The sequence below is a fragment of the Chroicocephalus ridibundus genome, chromosome 1, assembly GCF_963924245.1.
Source record: "Chroicocephalus ridibundus chromosome 1, bChrRid1.1, whole genome shotgun sequence".
NCBI classification, from domain to species: domain Eukaryota; kingdom Metazoa; phylum Chordata; class Aves; order Charadriiformes; family Laridae; genus Chroicocephalus; species Chroicocephalus ridibundus.
Window position 1 is genome coordinate 152,075,232 of NC_086284.1, and position 25,334 is coordinate 152,100,565.

General features: G+C 40.7%; 1 protein-coding gene across 12 annotated transcripts in view; it reads left to right on the forward strand.

Moving 5' to 3' along the window:
- The window catches only part of MICAL3 (microtubule associated monooxygenase, calponin and LIM domain containing 3), a 166,621-nt gene that overhangs the window by 122,291 nt on the left and 18,996 nt on the right, over positions 1-25,334 (forward strand). For 10 of the 12 annotated variants that reach the window (XM_063359212.1, XM_063359149.1, XM_063359125.1 and 7 more), the window contains 11 exons: positions 263-352; positions 3,440-3,577; positions 5,772-5,834; positions 9,029-9,133; positions 9,766-9,897; positions 10,303-10,394; positions 11,993-13,865; positions 14,815-14,909; positions 18,634-18,684; positions 20,542-20,649; positions 21,398-21,491. In XM_063359212.1, coding sequence (XP_063215282.1) covers positions 263-352; positions 3,440-3,577; positions 5,772-5,834; positions 9,029-9,133; positions 9,766-9,897; positions 10,303-10,394; positions 11,993-13,865; positions 14,815-14,909; positions 18,634-18,684; positions 20,542-20,649; positions 21,398-21,491 — 2,841 coding nt within the window. The remainder of the gene's footprint in view (positions 1-262; positions 353-3,439; positions 3,578-5,771; positions 5,835-9,028; positions 9,134-9,765; positions 9,898-10,302; positions 10,395-11,992; positions 13,866-14,814; positions 14,910-18,633; positions 18,685-20,541; positions 20,650-21,397; positions 21,492-25,334) is intronic. The other 2 variants (XM_063359158.1, XM_063359184.1) reach the window with 2 other exon arrangements.

Here is a 25,334-nt window from a genome sequence, read left to right on the forward strand (position 1 = left end):
GTCAAGACTGCTTTTAAAGTATGGTAACATGCATGTTGTGTGTTTAGTCTGCTAAACCATGGTGTTCTTGGACGGACATTGTTTCATTCAAGCAGTTTTCCTGTTGGACACTTTGAATACAGCAGGAGCATGTGGAGTTGCTGGACTTCCAGACAGTCTCTCTTTCTGATTCTGTCCTTTCTCTCTTTCTCTCTCTTCATCGCTTGTGTGTGTACACGCGTGTCTGGTGTTATATATGGATGTGTGGTTCCCTCTGCTGTAGAGGGGGAGTATTGCCCTTGGGAGAGCGAGCTGCAGCAAGGTCTCTGGCTTCAACGTCTCTCAAATGAAGAGGACACGGGTACATTTAAAGGTACCCATATACCATCTCCGCTACCATTTCCCCGAAGGAGGGGGGAATATTTTAAAGAGCAGGTCCCACATGAGAAGTTTCTGTGTTTTATTTAATTGCTTTACCAGCTCTCTAAAAACTTATTCAGTAGCTGGTGTTATCTTCATCTCCTGGTCCCAGTGCCATGTATCAGGTCTGACATTGCCACTGGTTTTAGGAAAAAGATAAAGCTGCCAAGTACCTCAGGATATCTAGAAAACCTGGACAATTTGCTACAGTAATGTGCATGAACAGTGACCCCTATGTATTTAGGAGTTTCAGATTTGTTCCATAACAGACTAATTGCACCTGTGCAATATGTCAGGCACGTGGGACACATGAGAAGTACTGTCTTTAGATTGCCCATGTCAACAAGCTTACATTTTTTTTGTCGTTGTCCTTTGTGAGTGTGTGTCTGTGGGGAGAGTCTGTGGGGGAAGCTAATCAAGCTGCAGTGATCCCTCAAGATTTTTCAAACATTCATACGATGGGCATAAAGTTAGTCTGACATTCCAATCTAACTGATTGTGTTATTTTCCATGGTGCATTGTCATGTGGGTTTTTTAATCCCTTATTCCCTCAATGTGGTTCATTAGAGCCAGAACACATAAGAGGAAAATCCGAGTGCCTTCCTGCAGGTAAGAGGGCATATGCAGTTGTCAAACTGCATATTTTGCAGCTTATGGTTGTAACAACTGTAGCTTAGCTTCTGACTCTTTTTTTTTTTTTTTTAAAAAAAAAAAAAAGAGGTATTACAATTTTTTCCAACTTAACTTTTCTGATGGTAAGAATGAGAAGTATTAGTAAGATGACGAAGAGCATAACTGAAGAAATTCCCCCTATTGCAGTTGCTAGTGTGCTTTAGACCTGACTCCTAAAGAGTTGATTTGTGGGTGGCTTCTCATTCCATTAAAGTTAAACATTGAGACTGCCCTCTGCTTGTAAAATGCTGGTAGGTGCTACCGTGGAACTAGAGGGGAAAGCTACCTTTCCAAATGTAAGTGCAATTAATGTCCAGCTTCCTGCAAAGCTCAGCAGGCAGCCTTGAGGGAAGGCTACACCAGGTGTCGTTTGAAATTCTCAAGCATTTAGACCTCAAGGAAAAGTTAGGTTTGCCTGTTAGCTAAGCAGCAGTCCTTCATGGTGGGCTGTGCTGCTATTTATTTACTGAAGGTGAGAAGGAACCATGTCCTAATCAGGACAGGCCTCTGTCTAGAGACTTGTGGAGTAACTGAAGGTGTGTAAGTTACACTGGTCTAAATCCCAGAGAAATCCATTTTAAAACATGCAGAACACGTGGGACCTGCTCTTTCTGAGCCTTGCTGAGTGACTATATACTTCTCAGCCATTGCTGGCAAACCTAAACCTTTTAACACAAAATTTTGTGTGGCAATGCAAACGCTAACTCTACTCATCTTGGGGCCTGCATGCGAGTGCTTTGGTATGGAGTGAGAAAAGCTCAGGTTCCTGTCCCTGCAGGATGTCCAGGAGCTCTGGCAGACCATGCGGTTGTGCCAATTGATACGAAAACTCTCTGATGAAGCAACAGAGACATAAAACTGATAAATACTTGGCTAAATTGTGAATCCTGCTCTGCATTTGAGTTTGTGTGCCTGATCCCTATTCTCCTTTAATAACCAGCTGGTGATGTTGTCCTTCCTGCAGTTCCTTCTGCCTGTTTCTTCTGCAGTTTTAGTGCCAAATGTCACACACAGTCAATCCTGAAACAGAAGTCCCAAACGCTTTGTCATGTCTGGGGAAAACATGGCCGGGAGAGAGGAACTTGATTAAAACAAGAGAGCAGGAAATCACAAGTGCAGCCTCTATATGCTGCTAATGCTTCTTATTTCCTTCAAACACTAGTCCACCACACGAAAATCTAATTGCTTTGAGGTTCTAAACTGCTGAAACGGTGTTTTGCCCTACTCAGTAGTAATCCAGCTGTGGAGAAAATTGACTTCTACAAAGTAAGTGGGCATTTTACTTTCCAGGATGAGTCATTTGCTTTTGAAGACCACTCCTGCAGATGCTGAACATCTGTCCCTGTAGAATGAATTATTTTATTATGGGTAAATAAAACCTGAGCTATAATCCCACAGCAGATAGCAATAGAGGACAGGGTCTATGAATATAATACTCACTTCAGAGTAGATGGTCCCAAGGTGCGTATTCTGCATCAGTTAAGCAAGTTGCTTATCAGTTGCTTTAGGTGCCCATTATTCCCTTTGAAACTCCATAAGTAGCTGAGCTTTGTGTAGGCAGGTAATTGGGGAGTAATGGAATTTCTTTTAAACAAATTCATTTGTGCAACAGGAAGTCCCTTGTGGAGAGCTGGGGAGCTGTTAAGTCATAATGAAAATACTGTTGTTATTCAGAAAAAAAATTCTACCCTTCAAACGAGTCAGTAAAAAGAGCAGGATTAAACAAAGTACTGTTTTAAGTGCTAAAGTAAGTGTGCACCCATGTGTGCATACACACCTATACACACACATTTGAAACTCTGAGATACATCATGTAATTTAATTCGCAAAGAAATATGCACCCAGCATAGAAAGGAGTACTTAACCCAGTAGTAGGGAATGAAAGACCTTTTGTTTTGGTGCATCAAACTACAATGTAGATTGTCCCTTGCCTTTAACAGCAAGACGTCTTTGGCAATAATCATAATGAGTAGGCTGAAGGAGCTGGAAATTTCTGCTAAATTGGTATTTACATACCACATACTGTTGGACACCCAGAGAATGTCTTTCATTTCAGTGAAGCTGCTTGCAATAGAGGTAATCTACAATGAAGTTTTTAATAGCATTTTTTTGCCTTTGGAATGGCATTATTCAGCTTTGATGGGGAGTATGAGGAGCGCTGTATTGGTGTACGTGTGCACACACAATGCTGAGCTTTTTCTATCTGTCTCGCAAACTGATCTTAGCCAGTAATATATTCTTTTCTTCTTTTCCTATTTCCTTCCCTATGATGTGTTACCTTTCCTTTCCACTGTTCCCCCATCTTTTCCTCCCTGTCCTTCATACCACCCTGCCTACAACCTGGTACACCATGCCCTTCTCCTGCTAGCTGGAAACCTTAGACTGCAGCAGATTGTAAATCCCGTGGATCCTCTGGAGATCCTGGCAGATGTGCACTGGACACACATCCGTGAAAAAGAGGAGGAGGAAAAAATGGTCCCAACCTCAAAGTCCTCCACCTCCAGAGGTAATCTTCCCCCAGCCCCACAGCGTCAATTCCTAGATCACGGTTACAGCTGTTTAACTCTGTTGCTTCTGCGCCTTCAAGAGCTATGCATTTCAGCAGGGGCAGCAGTGATTGATTGAACGGAACTACTTTCAAATTACACTGAAATTACACTTGGTTAAACATTTTGCTTCTCAGGTCAGTGTCTACTTAAAATGACTGCTTTCTCAGCTCCATGGTGGCGTGACTTCTGACCCATTTGTCGTGTCTGCTTTGATTCCATAGCATTACACACATCTTCATTAAACACGTGATTTGATAGTGCTGGCAATCGGCCCTCAGTAACTGAGTTTAGGGGCAGTAGTGGAAGCTATAATGTGCTTTTTGTTTCAGTGAGGACTCTATACCTCTTTAGGGAAAGCTGAAGGGCTATGTTGTGTAGCTACTACAGAAAAGATGGAACATGGTTGGCTTCCGTGTAGAGTATGGTTCTCTGCTGGTGCTTTTCAAAGTGTGTAACTGCATCTGCAGCAGGGAATAATGGAGTTCAAAGGGCTTGCAAATCTGACCAGTGGTGGTTTTGACTACCTGTATTTAAGATTTGACAGTATATCTATTTTGTTGAAGTGAGGTGTAATCTTTTTGAGTTGCCAGTTACTTAAAGGAAAACTTTGGGGGGAAAATGCCGACAGTCTAGCTCTCTTGTAAGCACCTTCCAGCAGTCCCTGTTGACCTTATTCTAAACTATATTGTAACGTGTCTTAAGGTAAGTATGTTATAGGTGCTTTACCTATGCAGAAGCCTATGCTTAATAAAAGTTAACAATGTAGTTGATGGGTGGTGGTCTTCTGTAGCCATTGTGCCAGAATTGTAGAGGGAGTAAGTATGGTGTGGGAAGGGATGTCTTTTACAGGAAATGTGAGATTAAGTTAATGACTGATCTGTATTAAAAAAGCCTAAGGCTTTACCTCATGTTGCCTGATCATATTCCATTCCAGATAATTATCTTTTCCTCATAGTTCTGGATGTTAGGGTTTTTTTAAACCCTGGTCCAACTTGATATGCAGTTCCAGATCAGTTTGGCTGATTGCAGTTTGTAGAAAGCACTGGGATTTTCTGGTGTGAAATCTGCTCTCTACAAGTAAGAGATGGGTATTTCCTTCCTACTGCAACCACAGAAATAGGTTGTGTTCAACTGTCTGTAACATTCAGTATTGCTAGAGTAGTTGCTTAATGTTTAAGAAATCTAAGTAAAAAATATTAAGTTTCTTAAATTTACTACAATTAAGGTTACTTCTGCTTGAGGTTCTGTGGCGCTACAGGTTCAGAGTCTTTCTTGTAATTTGTGTTTTATAATTCCTACTTTTCCAAAGCGTGTTGGTTACAGCTGTCAGCAAAAGAAAGGAAAACTTGTGTTGATCCTTCCAAATTGATTTTGTGGTCTTTCCAGCTTCCTTTGGGAAGCAAGGCAATATTTCTTTCCCTTCCCTTCCCTTCCCCTAAATCTGGGCCAAACTAGGACAATCCTGGTCAATAGATTAGCTGCTTCAATTACTTTGTCATACAGGACAGGTATGTGCAAGCTTATCAGCAGGTTTTGGGGTGTTTTTAAAGGCCTGTTGCTAATAACTACCTGTGGATACACCATAAGTTGAAAATTTGAGTTCAGTAGACAAATTTGTTCTGGCTGAGCTGTATTCTGTGATACAAGGTGTTTGGAGAGCCCATTTGAGTATCACTGGCAGTGCGGGTTGATCTGAAAGCCTGGGGTGGTGTGACAGTACAGAGAAGCCCTTCTCATCCTGCATCGGGCACTCTTCTTCGTCTGCTGGCATTTGCACCCAGGCAGCGCAGGTTCTGAGGTACCTGTTATGATCCCCTCTCTCTTGTTGCTCAGCTCTTTCATCTGTGAGTTTCCTTCCTCTGCAGAGTTTCAAGTAGAGCACAGCAGCAGCAACTTGCTGGTCAGATGCAGTGTTTTTCTCAGTGCTGTCCGTATTTCCTCTAACATTACAGATCCTAAAGGAAGATTAGCTCCCTCCCATTTGTATGTTACCTTGATTTAAATCCCAAGCCTGGAATTGGTTGTTTAACATCTCATAGGTGTTATTCCTGTATTTGCTACTGAAGAATTTCCCTTTGTCACTCTTCTGTTTCAGACGCTTACCAATGGTCTAATGTTGATTTCTTACAATTTATTGTTTTTTAAATTCAGCATCCGACCTTCCCTCCGTACGCCATGAGGCGGTACAGGCGTGGCTGGAGACGGTCCCTGGAGGTAGTTTGGTGATGTTCTATGTATTCCAATGCACAATAACCCTGCCCGTCTCTTTTCCATGCCTTCAGCAGCTGAGCTGGTACTTTAACCCTGGAACTTACAGCCCTGTCGCTACTGCATGACTGGACGTGGAGGGAGGGAGGGAGGGAGGAAGGGGGAGTGTGCATGCACGCCTTGCTCAGACAGTCCATTCTTGCATGAACTTGACATTTGTTGTAACCCTTCCAAAGGCAGGCCAAACAGAGAGGTTATCTTGGGTGTAATAAAGTAGGAGGAGGAATCTAGTTGAGTGCTTTGATTTGCTTTGTAAACTGAAGACTGGAGCAGTTATTCTTCCCCTAGCTCCTTGACTAAAAGAACATGGGGCTTTCTTGCAGTTGAAAGATTAAGTGACAGAGTGTGCTTAAAACAATTGCTGTTGTCTGTAGCAACTGCAAACTCGAGTTATCTGGTGAAGAAAACAAAAAAGAAGAATAAGGTTGAAGCTGGGATCTTTAGCAATAGTGATGGCTGTTGTGTCTCCTTTGACTTTGGGTTCATGTTATTTAGGAAAGCTGCAGGAATGTTGAAGGATTGTAGAGCTCAGCTGCTTTTTTTATGTGGTCCTCTAAGCTCTATTACAAAACCGATGAGCATGAAGATTCTCTGATTAGACTAAGGGAGTAAATTTGTGCAAAACAGTGAAGGTATCTAGATCAGTGGAACAGGAGTAGTTTGTGGCTAGGTGACTGATGTACAGCTAAGTTGCTTTGGCATATCAGAATATTCAGCTTGCCTATAAAACTTTGCTTCTGCTGCTGCTTTGGCAAGGCAGCAGTGTTTACAAGACGTCTGCACACGATGCAGTCTGCTCACAGCTGCTAGCTGATACAAACCAAGTGCTGATCCCAGTTTCTGGCTGCCATAGTGTGTAGCTTCTGAGTTATTGTGTGACAGCTTTTGGCCTCTTGCTCCTTATCCTAACTGCGTATACGTATATGCCCAGTATATGTATAATATAACCAGCCACCTGCAAGCTCTCCATGTCCCTCAAAATGGGATCCACCCTTGCACCAAGTTGTTACTTATCTATGCATCTGTAATCTTCTGTTGAGTTTTGTGTACCAACCTATTTAAGAGTTGATTTTCTCTTCTCTCTACAACGGTCCCTATGCACATCATGTCAGCTCATGGTTTCTGGATCTGAAGACACACATACATAGTGGTGTCAGATTTTCCTAACATCAGAGTTATGTTTTTGCAAGTTTTGATTAAGATTACTCACATTTACTGCTACCATAAAATCATCCCATGACATTATTATTTCGAAAATAACATAAGCTACTGCATACCTAAGCTACAATCGGACTGGGGCACGGTTTGGTTTTGTTCAGTAGATTTGCAAATGCCTCTGTGGGCAGTCCAGCCTTTGCTATATGACTCAGTCTCCTACGCTCAACGTCTGTAAGATTCTGGATTTTATAAGCCTCTGATGTAAAGGAATAGGCCAGTGATTTATCACACCTAAGTGTAACTGCCTGTTTACAGTAGTTGACAGAAAATAAACTAGCCCAAATATTTGTCTGTCTTAATACTACAGAGAGGAGAAGCGTGGAAAAAGAGAAATTGTCAGGTTGAAGGAGGAAGGCAAACCACCCACTGAAGCAAAAACCTCTATAAGAGAAAGAGGAGAGGCTGCAAGACCCGAGTTTTAGGGAGAATTGGTTTGTTTTCAAGATTGTCTTAATTAGTAATGCTAGCATACAAATGGTTCCAAAATCCACATTGTCACTAGTAAATAAAAAGGATCAGGGCCTACTCTCTGACTCTGAAGAAAGCTGACACGGCATGATTTGCTCCCATATGGCTAAACTTTTTTGCCATTCAGAATCAGAGGGTTGCATCCGGAGTGCTGATTGCAAACAGCCTCCAGCCCTAGCATGGGAACTAGCTGCTGGGAGTCATGCCAGGAGCCCTCCTAAAGATGACAGTATGACACTATGCATTCACTGTATGACTTGCACCGCTTAGTTTACTGGTATAGATGCAACCAAGAAGGTTATAAATATATCTGTTATCATCATTATAGGACCATATCCTATGTGTATAACTAGCAAACGTTATGCATAATAATACATGCTGACTGTGTACACATTTGCAATAGGATATACAACAGAGTTAAACGTCTGCATGTTGTTGAACATGAATTGATGCTAAGTTGCTGCGCAAATCTAAAAAACATAGTTGACTGACTCTAGGAAAAAACTTGGAAGTGCTCGATTCCTTTTTTTAAGATTTAAATTATGTTTTATAAAATGCTTAACAAAAAAAAAATAAGCAAATCATCCATAGCACCAGAGATGGGACAAGGTGTGATAAGGTTTAGGTTTTTTTAAAAAGTGTCATTTAATAAAGAAATTTAGACCCTACAGTTTGGTCTTGTCTCTCCTCCTGTAATTACATCCGGTAACAAGTAGTAATGTCAAATGCCCTTTTCAGAGTTATCAATTCAAGAATCTTTTCTTTATTTTGACCCAGCAAGTCAAATTATGATAGGTAACAGAAAATAAAGTTTTGAATATATCATTTTACTTAGTTAAAAATATCTCAATTAATTTGTGTCCTAGTTACTTGTACAGCATATCAAGTCTCCTAGACCCTTTTACCAAAGACTGCTGTAGTCAGAGTTAAACAGTTCCCAGATGTAATAATGATCAATCCTAGAGCTAGACTCTGTCTCTGATATACACCCTTAAAAGCCTGTTTCAATTTCCAGGTGAACAGTTGTGGTACATTCTGATATTCCAGTTTTCACCTAATACACATATGGTATAAAGTGGTGGTATCTGTTTCGGTGTGGTAAAGACAAAAAATAATCTTTCTGGAAGAACAGTAAACTTTTTTTCTGGTTTAATGTCCTCCCAGTCCCCTTCTTGTTTAATTTTTCACAAGGCCTGTTGCTCAGAAGCAGCCCTGGCTGCTTTCACTGCAAATGCCTTGGAGACACCCCAAGAGCAGGCATTCCTTGATTTGTTGGAGTCTGCAAGTATCATTTCACGATAGATGTCTTTCCAGGTGGCACATTTCAGTATTTCTTTTTTTGGCAACAATTAATAAATATCTCAGCTATAAACTGTTGATAAAGTTCAATGTAGAACCTTTTCACTGTATAGTTTTGTTTTTTTCTTTTTTCTCAATATTTGGATATATTCTAGCTCCATGTGAGGATAATGATGTGGAGGACGAGCTGGGCACGGAGCCAGCAGACACTGAAGGACAGGCAGGTGAAGAAGGAGACACGGGTGCAGAGCTGGATGACGGTAGGGTTCCACTGTGCATCATCTAAGCCTGTTAGGTGAACAGAATTGTGTAGAACAGAAAATACTTTGTATGACAGTACTTAAGCCTGATCTTATTTTTAGTGATGTAGGAGTTTATTTCAAATAGTCAAGAGGGAGCCAGGAGTGAAGGGACAAAAAGAAAGAGATGAACCTCAACGCCATGGGTTGTAGAATAAATTTCTCATGTCCTGTCACCATCTACTAACTAGAGGGCTTGGTCTTCTGTCCGTATTCAGTACTAATCCTGCTTAATAACAGAAACAGAAGTAATTTTGTGAAAAGTCCACAATATTATGCTAAAAATCTTCCCTTGCTAGTGTAAAATGAACAACATATGCAAGAAAACATTGCAAAATTTCCAGAAAAATGCAAAGGTATGACTTCAATTACTGATACAGCTATTTGTACTAATAGTCCATAATTTACTGCTTAAATTACTCTAGCACACACACAGAAAGGGTGAAACATTTAGGTTTTCAGGTTATGAAAGTGATTAGCACCATGTGAATAGAAAGAAAGGATTATATAAGGTTTTAAAATAATAAACACGTGTCCTGATGGACTTGTATCCAAGACTTCTTCGTTTTTTCTCCTGCCCCATCCGTTATCAGATGACATCCCATCTGATGCAGAAGCGGAGTTCCGCTTACATCAAGGTAGCATAGAAGAGCCAGAACTACAAGTCTCTGAAGATGAAGAAGATGAAGAAGGAGCAGAAGGTGCTTCTTGCAGTGTGACAAAAGGTAATAGCTTTCCCATCAGTGTTTCGATGATTGTAATTGCATTTGAGATAGTCTATACATTTATTAAATTTAAGAGAAGACAGTCTTTTGGATTTGAACCATCTCACTACTCTCAGTGGCAAGCAAGCTATGTGCTTGCATTAACATTTTGAGAAGAATGTTCTGAATCCATTAATTACAGCTTCCTAAAGTGTAAGAGCCCATCTAACTGCTTTCACTTGTAGAAGTTTTTACATTAAAAAGCTTGTACCATTTGGACATTTAAAAATTTTTGACTAGGTTCCAGATGTCCGATCTAGAATTTGTAAGAAGCTGAGAAATTTGTCATTACTTGCTGTGTGTAACATTAAGAAAAAAAGAATGTTAGCAGTCATGTATTTTTGGAAATATTTTTGCTTTCCCTAGATCCATGCAAGCCATCCATCCCTATCCAGTCATCTAGTGACAGTGTTCTTCCTCTGTCTCCAGTTGATAGTCCCAGAGCAAAACAAGCAGAGGTAAGGAAGGGAATCTTGGAACTTTCTGTGTACTACCTGTTGTTCAATAGAACAGTTTGTTGGAAAAACTGAAGAGGACTGACAGCAGTGGGCTTTCCTCCTTTCCTGTCTCTATAATTTATGTTGATCTTGAAATCTGATTTCATTTAGACTTGAAATAATACACTATTTTTCTTTCCTATCTTCAGAGTGTAGTGGCTCTGTCACAGTCACACAAGTTCCCATCACAAAGCCCGAAAAGGAATTACATAGGATATTTTAATTTCATTGTGCAGTTAACAAGAGATATATGTATAATGCATGAGAGGAGCCATAAAGTGTTTCCTGTTTATCCTGATTTGGCTATCGTTTTTCTGTACCAAAATCAGATTCTGTACAGTTGCAATTCGAAACTATATTCGTATTACTTAGTAGTAAGCAAAGCTGTGCTTATTTATTCCAGAGTAACAACATAGTTCAGCTTAAAGATGTGAGACATAGCAATGATGTACTGTCATGTTGTCAGCCCTGGAGTCAGCATACAAGCATACTGTGGTGTTTCCAGCTACCTATGTGTACGAGCAGGAAGTACATGACCCTTAAAATGTTCAGTTCAATTTTTTCCCTCCTAAGTGCTTGTTTTTAAGGAATTACTAAAAGATTAGACTTTATCCTAGAGAGTTTCATCATCAACTAGTTTACTTTTACAGTGGACACATTATGGGATGAGGCTGGTTTGCCAACAGCAATTGCTGACAACATTCACTTTCTATTAAAATTGAGCGGTTTTTTTCAGGACCATTTAATGATTCTGGAAGACATTGTTTATATCAGGGCAGTGCCTAAATGCAGTACTCCAGACCTGGGTGTTTAATATATGTCGTACAAGCACACGGATAGAGAGATTCATGCTCTCGTGGTCATGTGTCAGTTAAACCAAACTGTCTGCATTCAAAATAAAGACGGTGCAAAAGATGTCATCGGAAAGAATAATACCAGAATTCGTTAAGAAGGGTCCACTGCCGAAGGGTTAAATTGTAAAACAACGAATTGTGCTACTCAGTAATATGGCAGTCTGGATGCAGGAGATGAAAAGCAACACTTCTCAGACCATTAAGGGGCAAAGGAATTGCAGCCTAATTTACTTTTAACAGAGAAAGCACCCCTTGCTTTAAGAAAACATGACAGTAGATGCTAGCCAGCAGAAAGTGCTATATTGATGAGAGCTGGAAAGACTTGCATCAGGTTTCTTTGAGATGAGGGACCACCGCAATACACAGAGTTGGAGAGTTGAAGGGAAAGCAGGAAAAGATAAAAATGGCTTTCTGGGGTTTAGTTTAGTGTTTTTTCTTCCAAAATTTAAATTTGCCTTGTTATCATCTACAGAGGATGGTTTATACAATGTGACAGAAAAGTGAACCATACCTGAGGAGATATCCTAAGTGATGTTCCAGGCCTGTGAATAGGATGCCATGTGTGGGTTTTTTTCATATTTTGATACTTGGATGGTCTCCTTATTGCTGACTTTGTTAAATGCAAAAAAAAAAAAAAAAAACAAAAACCAAACGTATTCTGATATGCCCAGTGACTATTAAAATTTCCTTTTTCATTTTTTGTAGGATGCAAAAGATCCCCTGGCTGAAGTAATCCGTGCAATAAAATCTCCAGAGGGACGCTTTTTTCCTGAGCCTTTCATTCTTGAAGAAGGACCAAAGGATGAAATTCCCAAAGACAGGAAAGTTAAGAGCCCTTTGGTGCCACCATCTCCAGTGTTATCCCAGCCAGTTGCATCATCAGAAGCCATCGCACCTACATCACTAGCAGAGTCTCAGCCAGCAGGACCAACGTTGGCTTCATCCCCAACATCGGCTCAAATGCCTATCTGTTCCCAGCCTTTGCCTTCTGCTGAAACATCCATTCCATCCCCAGTGGAGCCTCCAGTATGTTTCCAACCTGTCCCAGCCTTAACGTCTACTCCTTTAGCTAAACTGGTCCTTAGGGGCCAGGATAGTGAGGTGGAAAAACTGGGGAGCCCTACTACTGCAGAAGAAGCCTTGAAACGGAGTAACCTTGTGGAAGAGTTTTGGATGAAGAGTGCTGAAATCCGGAGGAGCTTAGGACTCACCCCAGTAGACAGAAACAAACGCACAGAGACGAACTTTACTGTATCTGCCCTTGAGACAACTCCTCTGAAGACTTTTAATACCGAGAATATTTCAGGGGATGAAAGGCTCCAGCTTGTGAAACCACAGCCTGCCCCAAGAAGACAGGGACTGTCCAAGTTAGAAAACGAGCAGATTTCTCTGCTCACTCCAAAATCTCCATCAGAAAAAGAGCTAAGGAGTTCCAGTGAAGAAAGGAGAGATGTATCGAGCAGTTCTGGACTTGGCCTTCAGGAGAGCTCATCTAACATGAGAACTATGGCTAGCCAGAGCTTCAACACCTCTGACTCTACCATGCTTACTCCTCCATCAAGTCCTCCACCACCACCACCTCAGGATGAAGAACCAGCCACTTTGCGTAGAAAGAGACATCAAGCAGTCTGGCAGAATGAGGTTGAAGCCAGGTCTCCTCCAACACCAGCATCAACACCTCCTGCTCCCCCACGCCGTGAGCCGACCTCTGCTGCCAAAGAGTCAACCCAGGCCAAAAAAGATGACGTGCGAAAGTCTTTTGCAGAGAGTGTGGATGAGATTCCATTTGCTGATGATGTAGAGGACACATATGATGACAGGACAGAGGACTCAAGCCTTCATGAGAAGTTCTTTACACCTCCTACCAGTAGACCAAGGCCAGAGAAACCACTTCTTTTGCCCTTGGTCAAAGAAAATGGTGGTCCACCCTCAATGGAAGGAGGAGTTAACCAAAAGAAGAGAGTGTTGCCTGAAATTTCTGTGGAGGCCAAGGAGCTTGCTGAAGAAAGAATGAGAGCCAGAGAGAAGTCTGTCAAGAGCCAAGCACTACGTGATGCCATGGCTAAACAGTTGTGTAAGATGAAAGATATGGAGATGGCTGCAGCTGCTGCTGGGGCCACAAGGGCACGAAAGGCGTCTTCTATGCCGTTGAAGACCAAAGAGTTGTTTTATGACTCTCCAAAGCATCTGGCCTTGAAAATACCAGAGGGTTCCACACGAAAGCATGATGCTGCTAGTGAGAAGTTCTCCACTCCTGCTGCTGATGTGGCTGGACCTGAAGGGTCTGTCACCTCTTCAGAAGGCTCCAGTGGGAAGAGTAAGAAAAGAACTTCTATTTTCTCCCCTCGTAAGAACAAAAAGGAGAAGAAATCCAAAAATGACAGCAGGCTTTCTGATAAATCTAGTGGTGGGACAGAGGAAGCAACAAAGCCTAGGTCATTATGGAAGTCTGTTTTCTCTGGATATAAAAAAGACAAGAAGAAAAAGACTGATGACAAATCCTGCCCAAGTACTCCCTCAAGTAGTGCCACTGTGGATTCTGGCAAGCACAAAGCTTCTCCCCTGGTTACAGCTGCAGGTATAAAAAATACGTGCCTCTGCCTTATGTATTTTTCTTACAGATAGGTGTCCTTGAAAGTAGGTTTGGCTTACTTTGTCATTCAGCTGCTGTGTTGAATGACGCTGCTCCCCTGTGTCAAATGGACAGATTAAGATAAGTGCTAGTGGCTAGAATTGTATGTTTGCATATTGACAGAATTAGTTGATGTGCCACTGAAAAAAACGGATCCTTAAATAAAAGCTTCGCTACTCGCGATATGTACAAGGCGCATCTGTTTTCTGCCTTAGACTGATTTGAGAAATAAGCACTGTTTGTTGAAATCAGTTGTTTGTGACATTTCATCTCTATTTTAAGTCTGATCCTCATCTTTTCCTTGGGTGGTCTGTTCTCTTTCTTTCAACTTGGCTCCAAGGATGAGGAAGACTGCAGAGATGCAGTTACTCCCGTGTTCTCAGTGATCTGGCAACTGTCTGCTGATCTATGAAGTGGGGATTCTGTGGCCTCATGTAAATCTCTCACATGCCGTCAGGTGCAGGTGGAGACATTTAATGGCAACTTGTGATACAGTAAATAAGATAGCCATAAATGTGATCGAAAGCAAACGTTACATTTCTCTAGCCTTGTATAAATAGCCAAAACAGTGCCAGCTGCTGTCATCCAAGTGCTCTGTGGTAAGAGCACTGATACAGTACTACAGTACAAAGGGAGAATCATGACCATTATTTTTAACAGCATTTGCAGAAAGTCATGTGCTCTTAAAATGGAGCTTCTAACTAACGTTGATCAATTTGTGGAGCAGTGCTTCTCTGATCACTCTGTAATACCAGGTGAAGCAACGGAGACTGGCAGAAAAGGCCTAAGTATTTTTGAAACTCAATCAAACAACTTACCAACTGAGTTCTGAAATCTTTACAGGAAGATTAGTTACCATTTCTCTAACTTCCCCTTTTTATTCCCGGCTTCTCAGATTTGCAGCTCCGTCAACACCTGAGTTTCTCAGAGGACTCTGACCTCTCCAGTGACGATATTCTGGAACGCTCCTCCCAGAAATCTAAGCGAGAGGTAGGTAGATGGGAAATGCATTTTAGATCTAGCATCATGCAGGTCACAGTCGCAGAGAACCACATCAGAAGCTTGGATGATTAATTTTGTTGTTCTTGCTGTTTCTTCCATGGAACAGGCTTTCCTGTAAGTTGTCTGACTGTTCTGCCTAAAATGAGTTGGTTTCACTTGGTTTCACAATTGCAAGCTACTCCCCACTGCTGTTACGTGGAAGATCCGTTGTCTCACTGTGACATTACTTTACAACAAAATATCAGTCAGAATAGTGAATTTTATCCCTATTGTGAGCATGCCAATGATCTACAGAAAACAGACATTAAATGTCAGAAGAGTTAAATTTCACTGTCTCTAATGATATTGCAAAAAGATAACAGTGAGATGGTTCTCACTTTTTGTAAGAGTCCGATTTTAGGATATTGTTTTACCAGCCTCTTTGATAGATTGAAGTGGTAGAATTCCAAGCAAACTGCAGGCAGGATTGTACTTTTGAATACATCAAGAACATAGTCAAGACAGATCATCAACTAAGAGGTAAGATACAGGCTGCAATTTTGCAACTCTTGCAGGTTTGCTTATTTTTCCTGGGAAAAGAGAATGTGTATGGTCTGAATTAGTACCTTCTCTTTTGGGAAAAAAGATGAGTCATCAGCTGTTTCTTCCATTTTGACTCTGTTTTCTTTGAGGACTTCTTGGTAGTTGCTGAGTGTTTCCCTGTGTCTGTGTGCGTAGGTAACAACTGTGAAGCTGAAATACATAGTAGTGAGCCCCTATGAAATACCAGTATATAGGGGTTGGTCTTAGCCTGGTGTTCTTGTTCCAGTGTGTTCTGGTAGGTACTCTGCTGCTTCTGAGAGCTGTTTCGTGTTCCAGACCAACCTTCCCTAGCTAGTGCTATAATGTCACGTTGTAAGACATATCAACAGCTTTCTAGCCAAAATAGTTTCACTTTAAGTGGTGCTTTAAGGAAGTTATTGAGGAGGAAAGAGGAGAAATCAGTATGTCTCCATAAAAACCCAGAGAGAAAAAGTACATTTAGTTTATTTGCACATATTTCCACGTGGAAAATATATGGTGAGAGCCAAGTGCCAGAGGTAGTTGCTTTTAAACTATTTATTTCAATTTTAAGGTGGCACTATTAATGCAAAAGTAAGTGAAAAATGTAAGGAACCGCTCAGTCATAGTAATGGGGAAGAGTCCTTCTTGAATTCCTGAGAGCTTTTAAGCTCTGCTAGATAGAGTTTGCAAGGTTTGGAGGAAAAAGCAGAGATTTCATTGACCCCATGGAACACTAAGGCCCTTTTGGTACTGAAGAATGAAAAATGTATTCCCCCTGTCCCTTCCTGGTGGCGCCTGGTTCACATGTTAAAAAACCTTAGGAAGAAGACAGCATCTGAGAGGGTGTGTCACAGACACAGTGGTCTCAAACCTGTCATCCAGTGTGCACAAATCAGTCTCAAATGGCAGGATCTAATTGATACTTGGCTCACGGGGCAAAGGTATGGAAGTACGGCAAATTGAAGTGTAATAGGAAATGGTTTCTATGTGTATATATAGTGGAATGAATTAGAATAACTAATGAATTTAAGGCTGATGGAAGGAGTTGATGAAGTATGTAGGAATTTTCTGTATTTACTTACCTCTCTCTTAATCTCTCTCCCTGGTTGGTCTACATCTCTTCTAAGAGGAAGATTATTTTGGTTTTACTTTATTCCCTCTTTTCTCTCCCCCTTCCATTCCTCCTTGCATGCCCTCAAGGCGTTTCATGAGAAATTCTGCATTTTCCAAGAGATGCAGAAGAATGAGGTACCTGTGGCTAGCAGAGGACAGATATGCAATACAGGGGGTTCAGATAAGAGTTGCTGTTCTGCCTTGTAAGCTCCTTCAGGAGGAAGCAGGGCTTCAGTAAGGTTCATGCTTGTTTTCAGACTTCGGTATGCCTTGACGGTCACTTTTTTTCTGTGCTGAGCTACTTTGATTGAAAATGGCTTTTGCAGAAAAAAAAAATCTCATCATTAAGCATCGTAGGGGATAGGTGACAGTGGCAGATGCCTGGAATTCTAATACTGAAAATATCTGACGAGCTCTGCCAAGGGTATGGTGGTGGTGTCTCATTTTCTCCCATTTGCTGTTGCTGAAGTTACATTAAGAATTTCTTTGCTCAGCATCTGCCTATTTTCTAAAGAATAGTTTTGAGAAGGAATTTATTTAGAGGAGATGAATCTGAGAACTCCACTTACCTAGTTTTGTTGCATCCTGCCCAAGGATGTAGAACGTACGTGCAAACGCTGGAATGCCTTGCTGTCAAAAGAAATGTAGCTGAACTTCGAGACTGGCAAAACTGGGTTTGTACTGATTTGGGGTGGGGGTTATATTTTTTAAGTTACAAACTGCCTGCTACTTACTACGGGTAAGAGTTGACTTCCTGTGTGCCGTATAACTTTTATGTGAACCCCTTCTCTAAACTGAAATTGTGCTTGTGTCGCTTTTTTGGTAATTGTAGTGAGCTTGCTTCCCAGACAGCTTGCTCTGTTTAGCCCGTTCTTTGTGATCAGCAGTGAATTAATTCAGTGTTGTTTAATGTCGTGTCTTTCAAGAGAAGCATCTTGTAAAGACTTCCCGATGTAAATGCCTCCCGGGTCTTGTGTTTGTAGGCGTGTGTCATTGTGAGTGTGTTTCTCGTTGTTCCCTTACAATTGCGCTGTTGTGATCAGACATGTGTTTTACTACTGCAGGTAGCTCGCTTTTTACTGAAATTTGCATACATGCTGAAGTTGTGCTATGGCTTTTCATTTGTGACTGTTTTTAGTTAATTAAATGTGAAAATGCAAAATGCTGGCTGTTTGCCCAAAATGGCACAATGCCCTCTGTACTTCATGATACAAGGGAAATTTACTTCTCTTATAAACCCTAAGAAGTTTACTTGCCTTATTTTCGGGTACAGGGTAACATAGAATGTCCTTGGATAGAGAAGGTAGTGATTTTCTCCTGCTCTCCTTCTCCTCCTCCTCCCTCACTGCCTCCATGTCCCCCCCCTCCTCTCCTCCTCCTCCTCAGTTTAGCTCCTCAGGCCCTCTGGAGGTTCTCTTCTTAGACAGGGAGGTTCCATTACTGTAGGACACATAACTCATTTTGAGCCCATGTGGTGTTTCTCCTGTCACAAAGAAGTGAGGAAGATTTATGATGCTAGTTAAATGCAAGCGATCATTTGTGTGAAGTAGAGATAATTTAAAACAATGAAATAAACACAACTCCTAGGAGAGGTTGTAGATCAGACTGTAAACGGAGGGTTGTGTGACAGAGTACGATCTAGTTGGCTGAGCCAGTTCAGACCAAACATGGCCCAGCATAAGCTAATTATTATTCGAAATCCTAAGCAAAAATTTTGTATGTCTATGTATGCATGCTTGCGCAGTGGATATTAAAACCATAGGTAGATAAAGGCCAAATAATTCGTCTAGAAAAAGTTATTTCCAAGTTGACTGTATCTTCAAAGAGGCTGCCACAGCTAATTGCCTTCAGGAGAGTGCTAGAAACTTAATTTTTGAGGACAGAGTTCCATTGTGCTTCATCAATCTGGGTCACGTTCAGCATTTGCACAATTTTATGTTTCATTTAAAAACAGCTTTGTTTTATTACTGTGCATCTGTTTTCAATGTTGAACTGATTTTGCTTCATTTTGTATGTTTTTTTTATTTTTTTTCCCTTTACCATTCCCCCTTTAAAGTCGATTTATGTACCACACGCCTTGGCATTCAAGAGATCATATTCGTCAAAGGTAGTGTCTCCATTCCCACTAGTTGGCCATTGTTGCATTGCATGTCCCTATATTAACCCATTGAATCCATAGCTACCCATCACATGTGCACTAACATCACAAAGATTGACTGTGCATGCGTGAGACGTTAGCAGACATCGGCAGCAAATTCTTTGTAGAGGTTGACTACCAAAAATGCGTTAAGCTCTGAATTGTCTGTCTGGTTAGAATGCATGCAATTGGCAGTGCACAGCCGTGCACCACTGTACAGAGTGATGGGGATGATCTTTGAGCTTCAGAACAAACTGGTTTGCAATGCAATTAAATATGTATGCATATTCTTTTTTTAATACTTAGAATACGAGTTCAAGCAAATCATCAACTTGAATAAGCGTCTTTCAGAATTGCTGAGTTCACTGAAATCTTAGTGAAACTCTGTGTCAGGCTAAAATCAAGACAGAAGTTGCGTTTCTATTTCAGGAACGTTGCTGCTTTCTGAAATTCTTATTGTCCTGTCTTCACAGTCAGAAGAGTTTTACGTGGGACAGGAAAGTCACACCCTCTATCGCTTTACCTCCTGATTTGGGTATAATTGTGGATTTTCTGTTTTTAAAAAAGAAAGAGTAAAGTGTTAACTTCTGGGAGCTTTAACGGTGGTGCTTGCTAACCACCTATCTGAGGGGTTTTTAACAGAGCTGAGATCCTACCTTAAACTCCCTTCACCGAGAACAATAAACCAGGGGTAGACTGGCCAATGTGGCAGTACAATAACTAGATAAAGCAAATTTCAGGGTGGTCTGTCTTAACATTTTTTACTTCAAGTTGACTGTCCTTGGAGAAGATCACTTTCCAGAAGTGGAAGACATCTGTTTACAGCTGTCCTTTAAAGCCTACATACATGTACGTGGGAAGACAGTTCTTTTCTTCACTGTAGTTCACTTAATGCGGTTTTGAAGTTTCTTTGTCAGTCTAAAAAGTCTGTGAGAGGAAGCCCTCCTAGACTACAACACAACCAACTAGTATACCTGATAAGATACTAAACCCCATTTCAGTAATGTTAAAAAGACTTCCTTATTTTTAACCTAGTTTCACTGAGAGAAAAGAAGAGGAGGAAGTACCTTTCTTTTTCTATAAACATAGCCTTTCTCCTTTTGGGTGGCTTCTGGTGTTGTAATATTTTAGTTTTAGTTTAGGGCTTGTTTGCTCTGTTTTATACCAGCCGGTTTTGTGGGGTTGCTCTTGAGATGGGATTTCCCATCTCACACCAGAATGTCATTTTACTTTCAAATGTCTTTTTGCCGCCTTGATTCATAGAAAAGTTGCACAAATTTACATGAGTAGTCCTTGCCAGTTATACCAGTGTCACTTGCAATTATGGATGTTCTTGCTCCAGAATAAAATAGGAAGAAGAGAATACCAATACAACAACACTAGTCTATAATAATTTCTTAGCTTATACTGCTGTAACTGTTCATATAGACATGCCTTCGCCCTGTTTTAAAATGAAATCAAGGTGACCCCTCTATATGGTACTCATTGATTTAACTAAATCCATTTGGCTAAATTTATTGAGAAATAGAGTAAAAATCGATATGATCTTTGGGGAGAGGTTTCATATAGCAGTGGAAGATGGGGTGAGACGTTATAGAAAATCACAGCTTTGCAGTTGGCTTATATGCTTCTTCACTCTTGATTTGACTCTGAAATTGTTGCTCACTGCGCTGTGAACACCTTTGCCTACAGAAGCTTGACTTTTGACACAGCCATGGCAAAGACAGAACACGTCCCTTCTGAGATTTTGGAAGAGAAAATGGTCATCCTTCCCCACATACCTCTGAGCATGCAAATAAAACCTGATCCTGTTTTTCCTTCCTTCAGAGAGCCTACACAGAAGAGGAACTGAACGCCAAGCTGACCCGGCGCGTACAGAAAGCTGCCCGTAGACAAGCCAAGCAAGAAGAGCTAAAGAGGTTACACAGAGCTCAGGTAGTGTCTCATGATCTGCTTGTCACGGCAGACAGTTGAAAGCACCATGATCCTGACATTCCTCTGAGTATGTCAGAAGAGGATCCAGAGATGGAACTTTTCTCTATTTCTACATGATTGTCCCTGCTCCTACTCCCTCTTTCGAATTTGATACCACGTCACAGACATGGGAAGAATGGGTGAAACTTGTCATGATAGTTCTACAGTGAGAAAAAGAACAACCATAACACCTTTCCTGCTGGAGATGAGCAAAGCATCATGCACTGAATGGAACAGTGATAGTCAGATAATACCCAATGAAGCTATCATTGCTCTGCTAGATTATGCTGCTGAGTGAAGTGTTACTAAATTAACCTTTAATTACCAGAGAATCTGTTGGAAAACTGCTGGCATCATCTATAAGTAATGGGTTTTGTTTAAAACTTGAGGTAGGGACTCAGCTGACTGAATAGCATCACTTTTAGCTTCAGCGTTTAGGAAGGTGATTGGAGTTGTAGCAATTAAGCGAGTATCAAGGTGTTTGCAAAATTAAGGGATAGGATGCAATGGGGTGGGGAGGATGTTCTCACTGGAGGCACTTGAGTGATGCTAGTGGTGAGTGATGCTAGCTTTTGAAGCAGCGTATTGTTGAATGCAAATACGTGATTTTGAAAAGGCCGATGTGACTGAACTCAGTGCTAGATGAGCGATGCAGACTGAGCAGGAGAATTGCTGTTGATGAGATTCTGCTCCATTCTTCTCTGAACAGATCATCCAGCGGCAGCTTGAACAAGTGGAAGAGAAGCAGAGGCAACTCGAGGAGAGAGGGGTTGCTGTGGAGAAGGCCCTTCGGGGAGAAGCAGGTATCCATCAAAGCGTGGTTTGCTTTTTAATATTTTCTTATCAAGTGCTTGTGCAGTAGTTCATAGCTTGCTTGGATTTTACAGGCAATTGGACCATTATAGTCTAGGCATAGAGTCCAGTGTGAATCCATTCTCCCTTTTCTACTATCTTTTTGAGACCTTGTTTTTCCTGTGTTTCTTCTAATTCTGGGACTTCCCTATCGGCAGAGACTTAGTCTGCTTGTCTTTGCCTGAGGCTTAGGAGGTAATTCTGCAACTATTAATAATGGCTGTCTGGCTGTTTCTGCATATTGCTGGGTATTACAGCTAGAAAATTGCAGGGGTTTCCTAGATGCAATTCACATAAAGCTGTCACAGGAAGAGAACACTGTTTTTATGTTAAGGAATTAATTGTGAAATTGTGTGTGCTTTCTCTATTGTGTTGGATTATCAAGGTAGTGTCCTTACAAGGGACCATCACAGAACATCTTCCTCACTGCACAGCCCAGCACACTGGCTACTTCCAACAAAGTTGTGCAGAGCAGAAATGCACACGTGTACTGAAAGGTATCCATGTCCAGCTGTTAAAGAAATGTCGTGTGTACTTGAAATTAAATTAAATGAGTATCATCTGATCTGGCAAAGCATGTGAGTGGAGGAGTACTTGGTTCAAATAATGCTGATCGTAGTATAATGATTTGGAAAAAAGAATCCTCGTTTGCAAGGAGTCAAATATCCAACAGGCAAATGCAGTGTGCGTATACCTGACAAGCCCAGGATTATGTACCTGATTACAAGGATCAGAGATCAGAAATGGTAATAGTGGAACAGGTGTTTGGAAAATGTTTTAGCTTGTTGCTTGGACTGAAGAGTGACGACTATGCCCGTGAAGATGGAACTTGATTAAGCAGTGAAGGTTCACCAGAGGAAAAGTCTGTTGTGACTTCCCACCAATTCCTACTCGGCAAGGATTGGGTATGTTTGATGCTCCGTAAGGACGTGCCAAAGCAGCAGGACTGAGTGGTTACCAAAGAAAATAGGTACTACAAGTGTGGAGAACAACCTTGAGGACTCTGATGGTTTTGTGATCTGGCTGGCTTTTTCATTTGTGGGTTCAAAGAAACAGCCTTGTGCAAAAACTCTTTCTCTGTTGGTGGTGCATCCTTCCTTATGCTGTGTATTTCTGTGTAGCCCCACTCTGTTCTCTGGCCTGCCAGTTACTGCACTTGCTAAAACCACCTCTCTTATCCCTAATTGTTCTTTTCTTTTTTTCTTCTCCTCTTCTGGAAGCCTGTCTTGGTTACTCAGCTGCTAAATAACTTTCATGTAAGACATGTCAGCACAAGTGGGAAATCTTAGCAGCTGAGAGAACATTCTTCATGATAGAATGTTCTTTCATTGAATAATGATGGAAGAATGCCTAAAAACATTCAGAGAGGGCAGAATATGATCAAGAGTAAGAATTGCTATTTTATATGGAAGACTGCAGAATTAAACCCTTGTATAACTAACTTCTCACTCCCAACTCTCCCAAAGAAGCAGTCTTACATGAGCTTGTGCAGTCATGAATTTCCTAGCAGAATTCTGAAATTGTAGGTCACTCTTTGCAAAATGAATCTCTTTTCTTCAGGAATTCTCTAGGGTATTCTTTGCTTTTGCAACGTATTTCTGTCAACAGATCGTACATTATGGTTACAGAAGCTTAACTATAGAATTTATAAAGAACTCACCAACCTCAACTCTTCCAGTTATTTGAGGGGATTAACAAGAAACACATTCTGGTGCGGGGGGAGCAGAGGAGGGGGAGCATGTTCTAACCTGTGTTGAGTGAAGCAAAATATTAAAACTTAATTACATCCTTCACCTCTCTAGCCACTCTTGCATGGACATTTTTCATATGCTTGCAATAAAATAACTGAATTTCTTCTAATTTTTTAAAGTCTGAGACATCAATTCCATAAGTACAAATAATTTCTGCCTCCAATATCCATTAATTATTCAGAAGGGCAATGTAATTTTCTTTTCATCTGCATTGCCTATGATACTGACCTAACAGTGACCGCTGCGTTCAGCAGTACCATTGTGTAAAGGTTTGGAGTCATGCTCTTGTCTCTCATCAGTCCCTCCCCTAATGAAACTGTGTAAACAAAAGTTTAAAAAGGGAAGTACGGTGTATAAAGTGGTGTTGTCATCTGAAAAAAAACCCCAAACCTCTTTCCTTTCAATAAGCTTGTACAAGGGGAAATAATGGGGGAGGGTGGAAGGTGTGCCTTCTGCACATATACTCTGTCCACATAAATAGAGGAGGACTGCAATGTAGCATAAAATAACGGCTGTCCCGTAGAGAGCAACTGTTGACTGTTGTTAGAGAAGATACTGGAGTCTGTAATGAGTGGGTTATTCGGCTTTGTGTAGGGAAAGAACAAATCACTCACCAACTTAGGCATTTGAATATGAAGTTTTAGATAGTGTTAGTAGTAGTTTCCTACTACTATATACTTGAAAATCCTGACAGAAGAAACAGGATTTTGTAATGATTTTATTGTTCTGTTGTAGAAAAAGATAGACAAGACCATCTGTGCTTCTCTGTGTCATTTATAATCTTTTAGTATGTTGCCTGTTAGTCATCTTTCCTCTCTACCTTTTGTTAGAGGTCTTCCATTAACTCTAGTTGTTCGTATCTTTGACCTCTGGACCTCTTTCCATTTTTAGAAAAATGTTTTTCAGTTGGACTGGTAAGCACAAAAAATAGTACTATTTTTTGTACTAACAAATTCTAGCTAAGAATTTGTTTACTGAGAATATTCCCATCCATTTTGCATCAACCTTAATATATTCTTGCCATGTGACTTACATTGAAAAGACTGTCAATGAATTCTTCACAGTGATGCCCTGCTGTCTTCCTGAGATATTACAGTTAATTTAGATCCTAGCAGTATCTACTGAGTACAGCTCAGTACTCTTTCCAGGAATTTCACTCATTATCTGATAGTTGTCAAGTTGAAATATTCTATATGATGATAGTAGCTATTCAGCTAATCAGACTCAGAAACATTTTGGAGGTCATCGTCAACTTTAATTTTGACAAAATAATTGCACCTTCTTGGCTATCTTGTCTTTTCCTTTTTTAAATTGCCTCAGCCTCAGGCAAGGCGCAGTCGGTCTTTTATTCTTTTAAAAGCTGAATGCTCAATCTAACATTTAGTTTCTGATTCAGAAAATGATTCAAAAAATTCAGAAAATCACCCTACGATTACATAATTGCCTTAATACATTCTCTGTGATTATCTTTGAAAATCTCAGCCTTTGATAGTCGCATTCATAGCAAGAATGAATGATTTGGAATGTAAGCTCTATTTCAAGTGATAATGTAAGGTCTACTTCAGGTTGCAAGTTTGTCTCATACAGGCAGCCTAAGCTTTTGTCATTCCTTCCCTGCCCCTTCTTTCTTTTGCATGATGGTATTTCACTGCAAAGGTAAAGTAGGATAGTCTCAATGAAGAATTTTCCCATTTTTCTGCAATGTCCTAAGAGACATCTTGAATGGAATTGCTATTAATGTAACAGTACTTCATATTATAGTGCATTCGCCTGTTTGGACATGCTTATGACTTTGATTTCCTGTGTGGATTTTTCATTTTTTCAAATATTAACTTAAAAATATGTCAAATCAGAAATTTCTGGAACCTTTTTTTTTTTTTTTCTCCTCCCTTTTCCTCCTTTAGCATAAACTTTGATAGTCATTTTTAGGAGTTGGGAACTACTACTGTCAGATCAATACTGAAAAATTTAAGAGCCACCTCTTTGCATCAAATGAATCATATGCAGTGAGAAATAGTGCTCTCAGTACTCCCATCTGTCTCT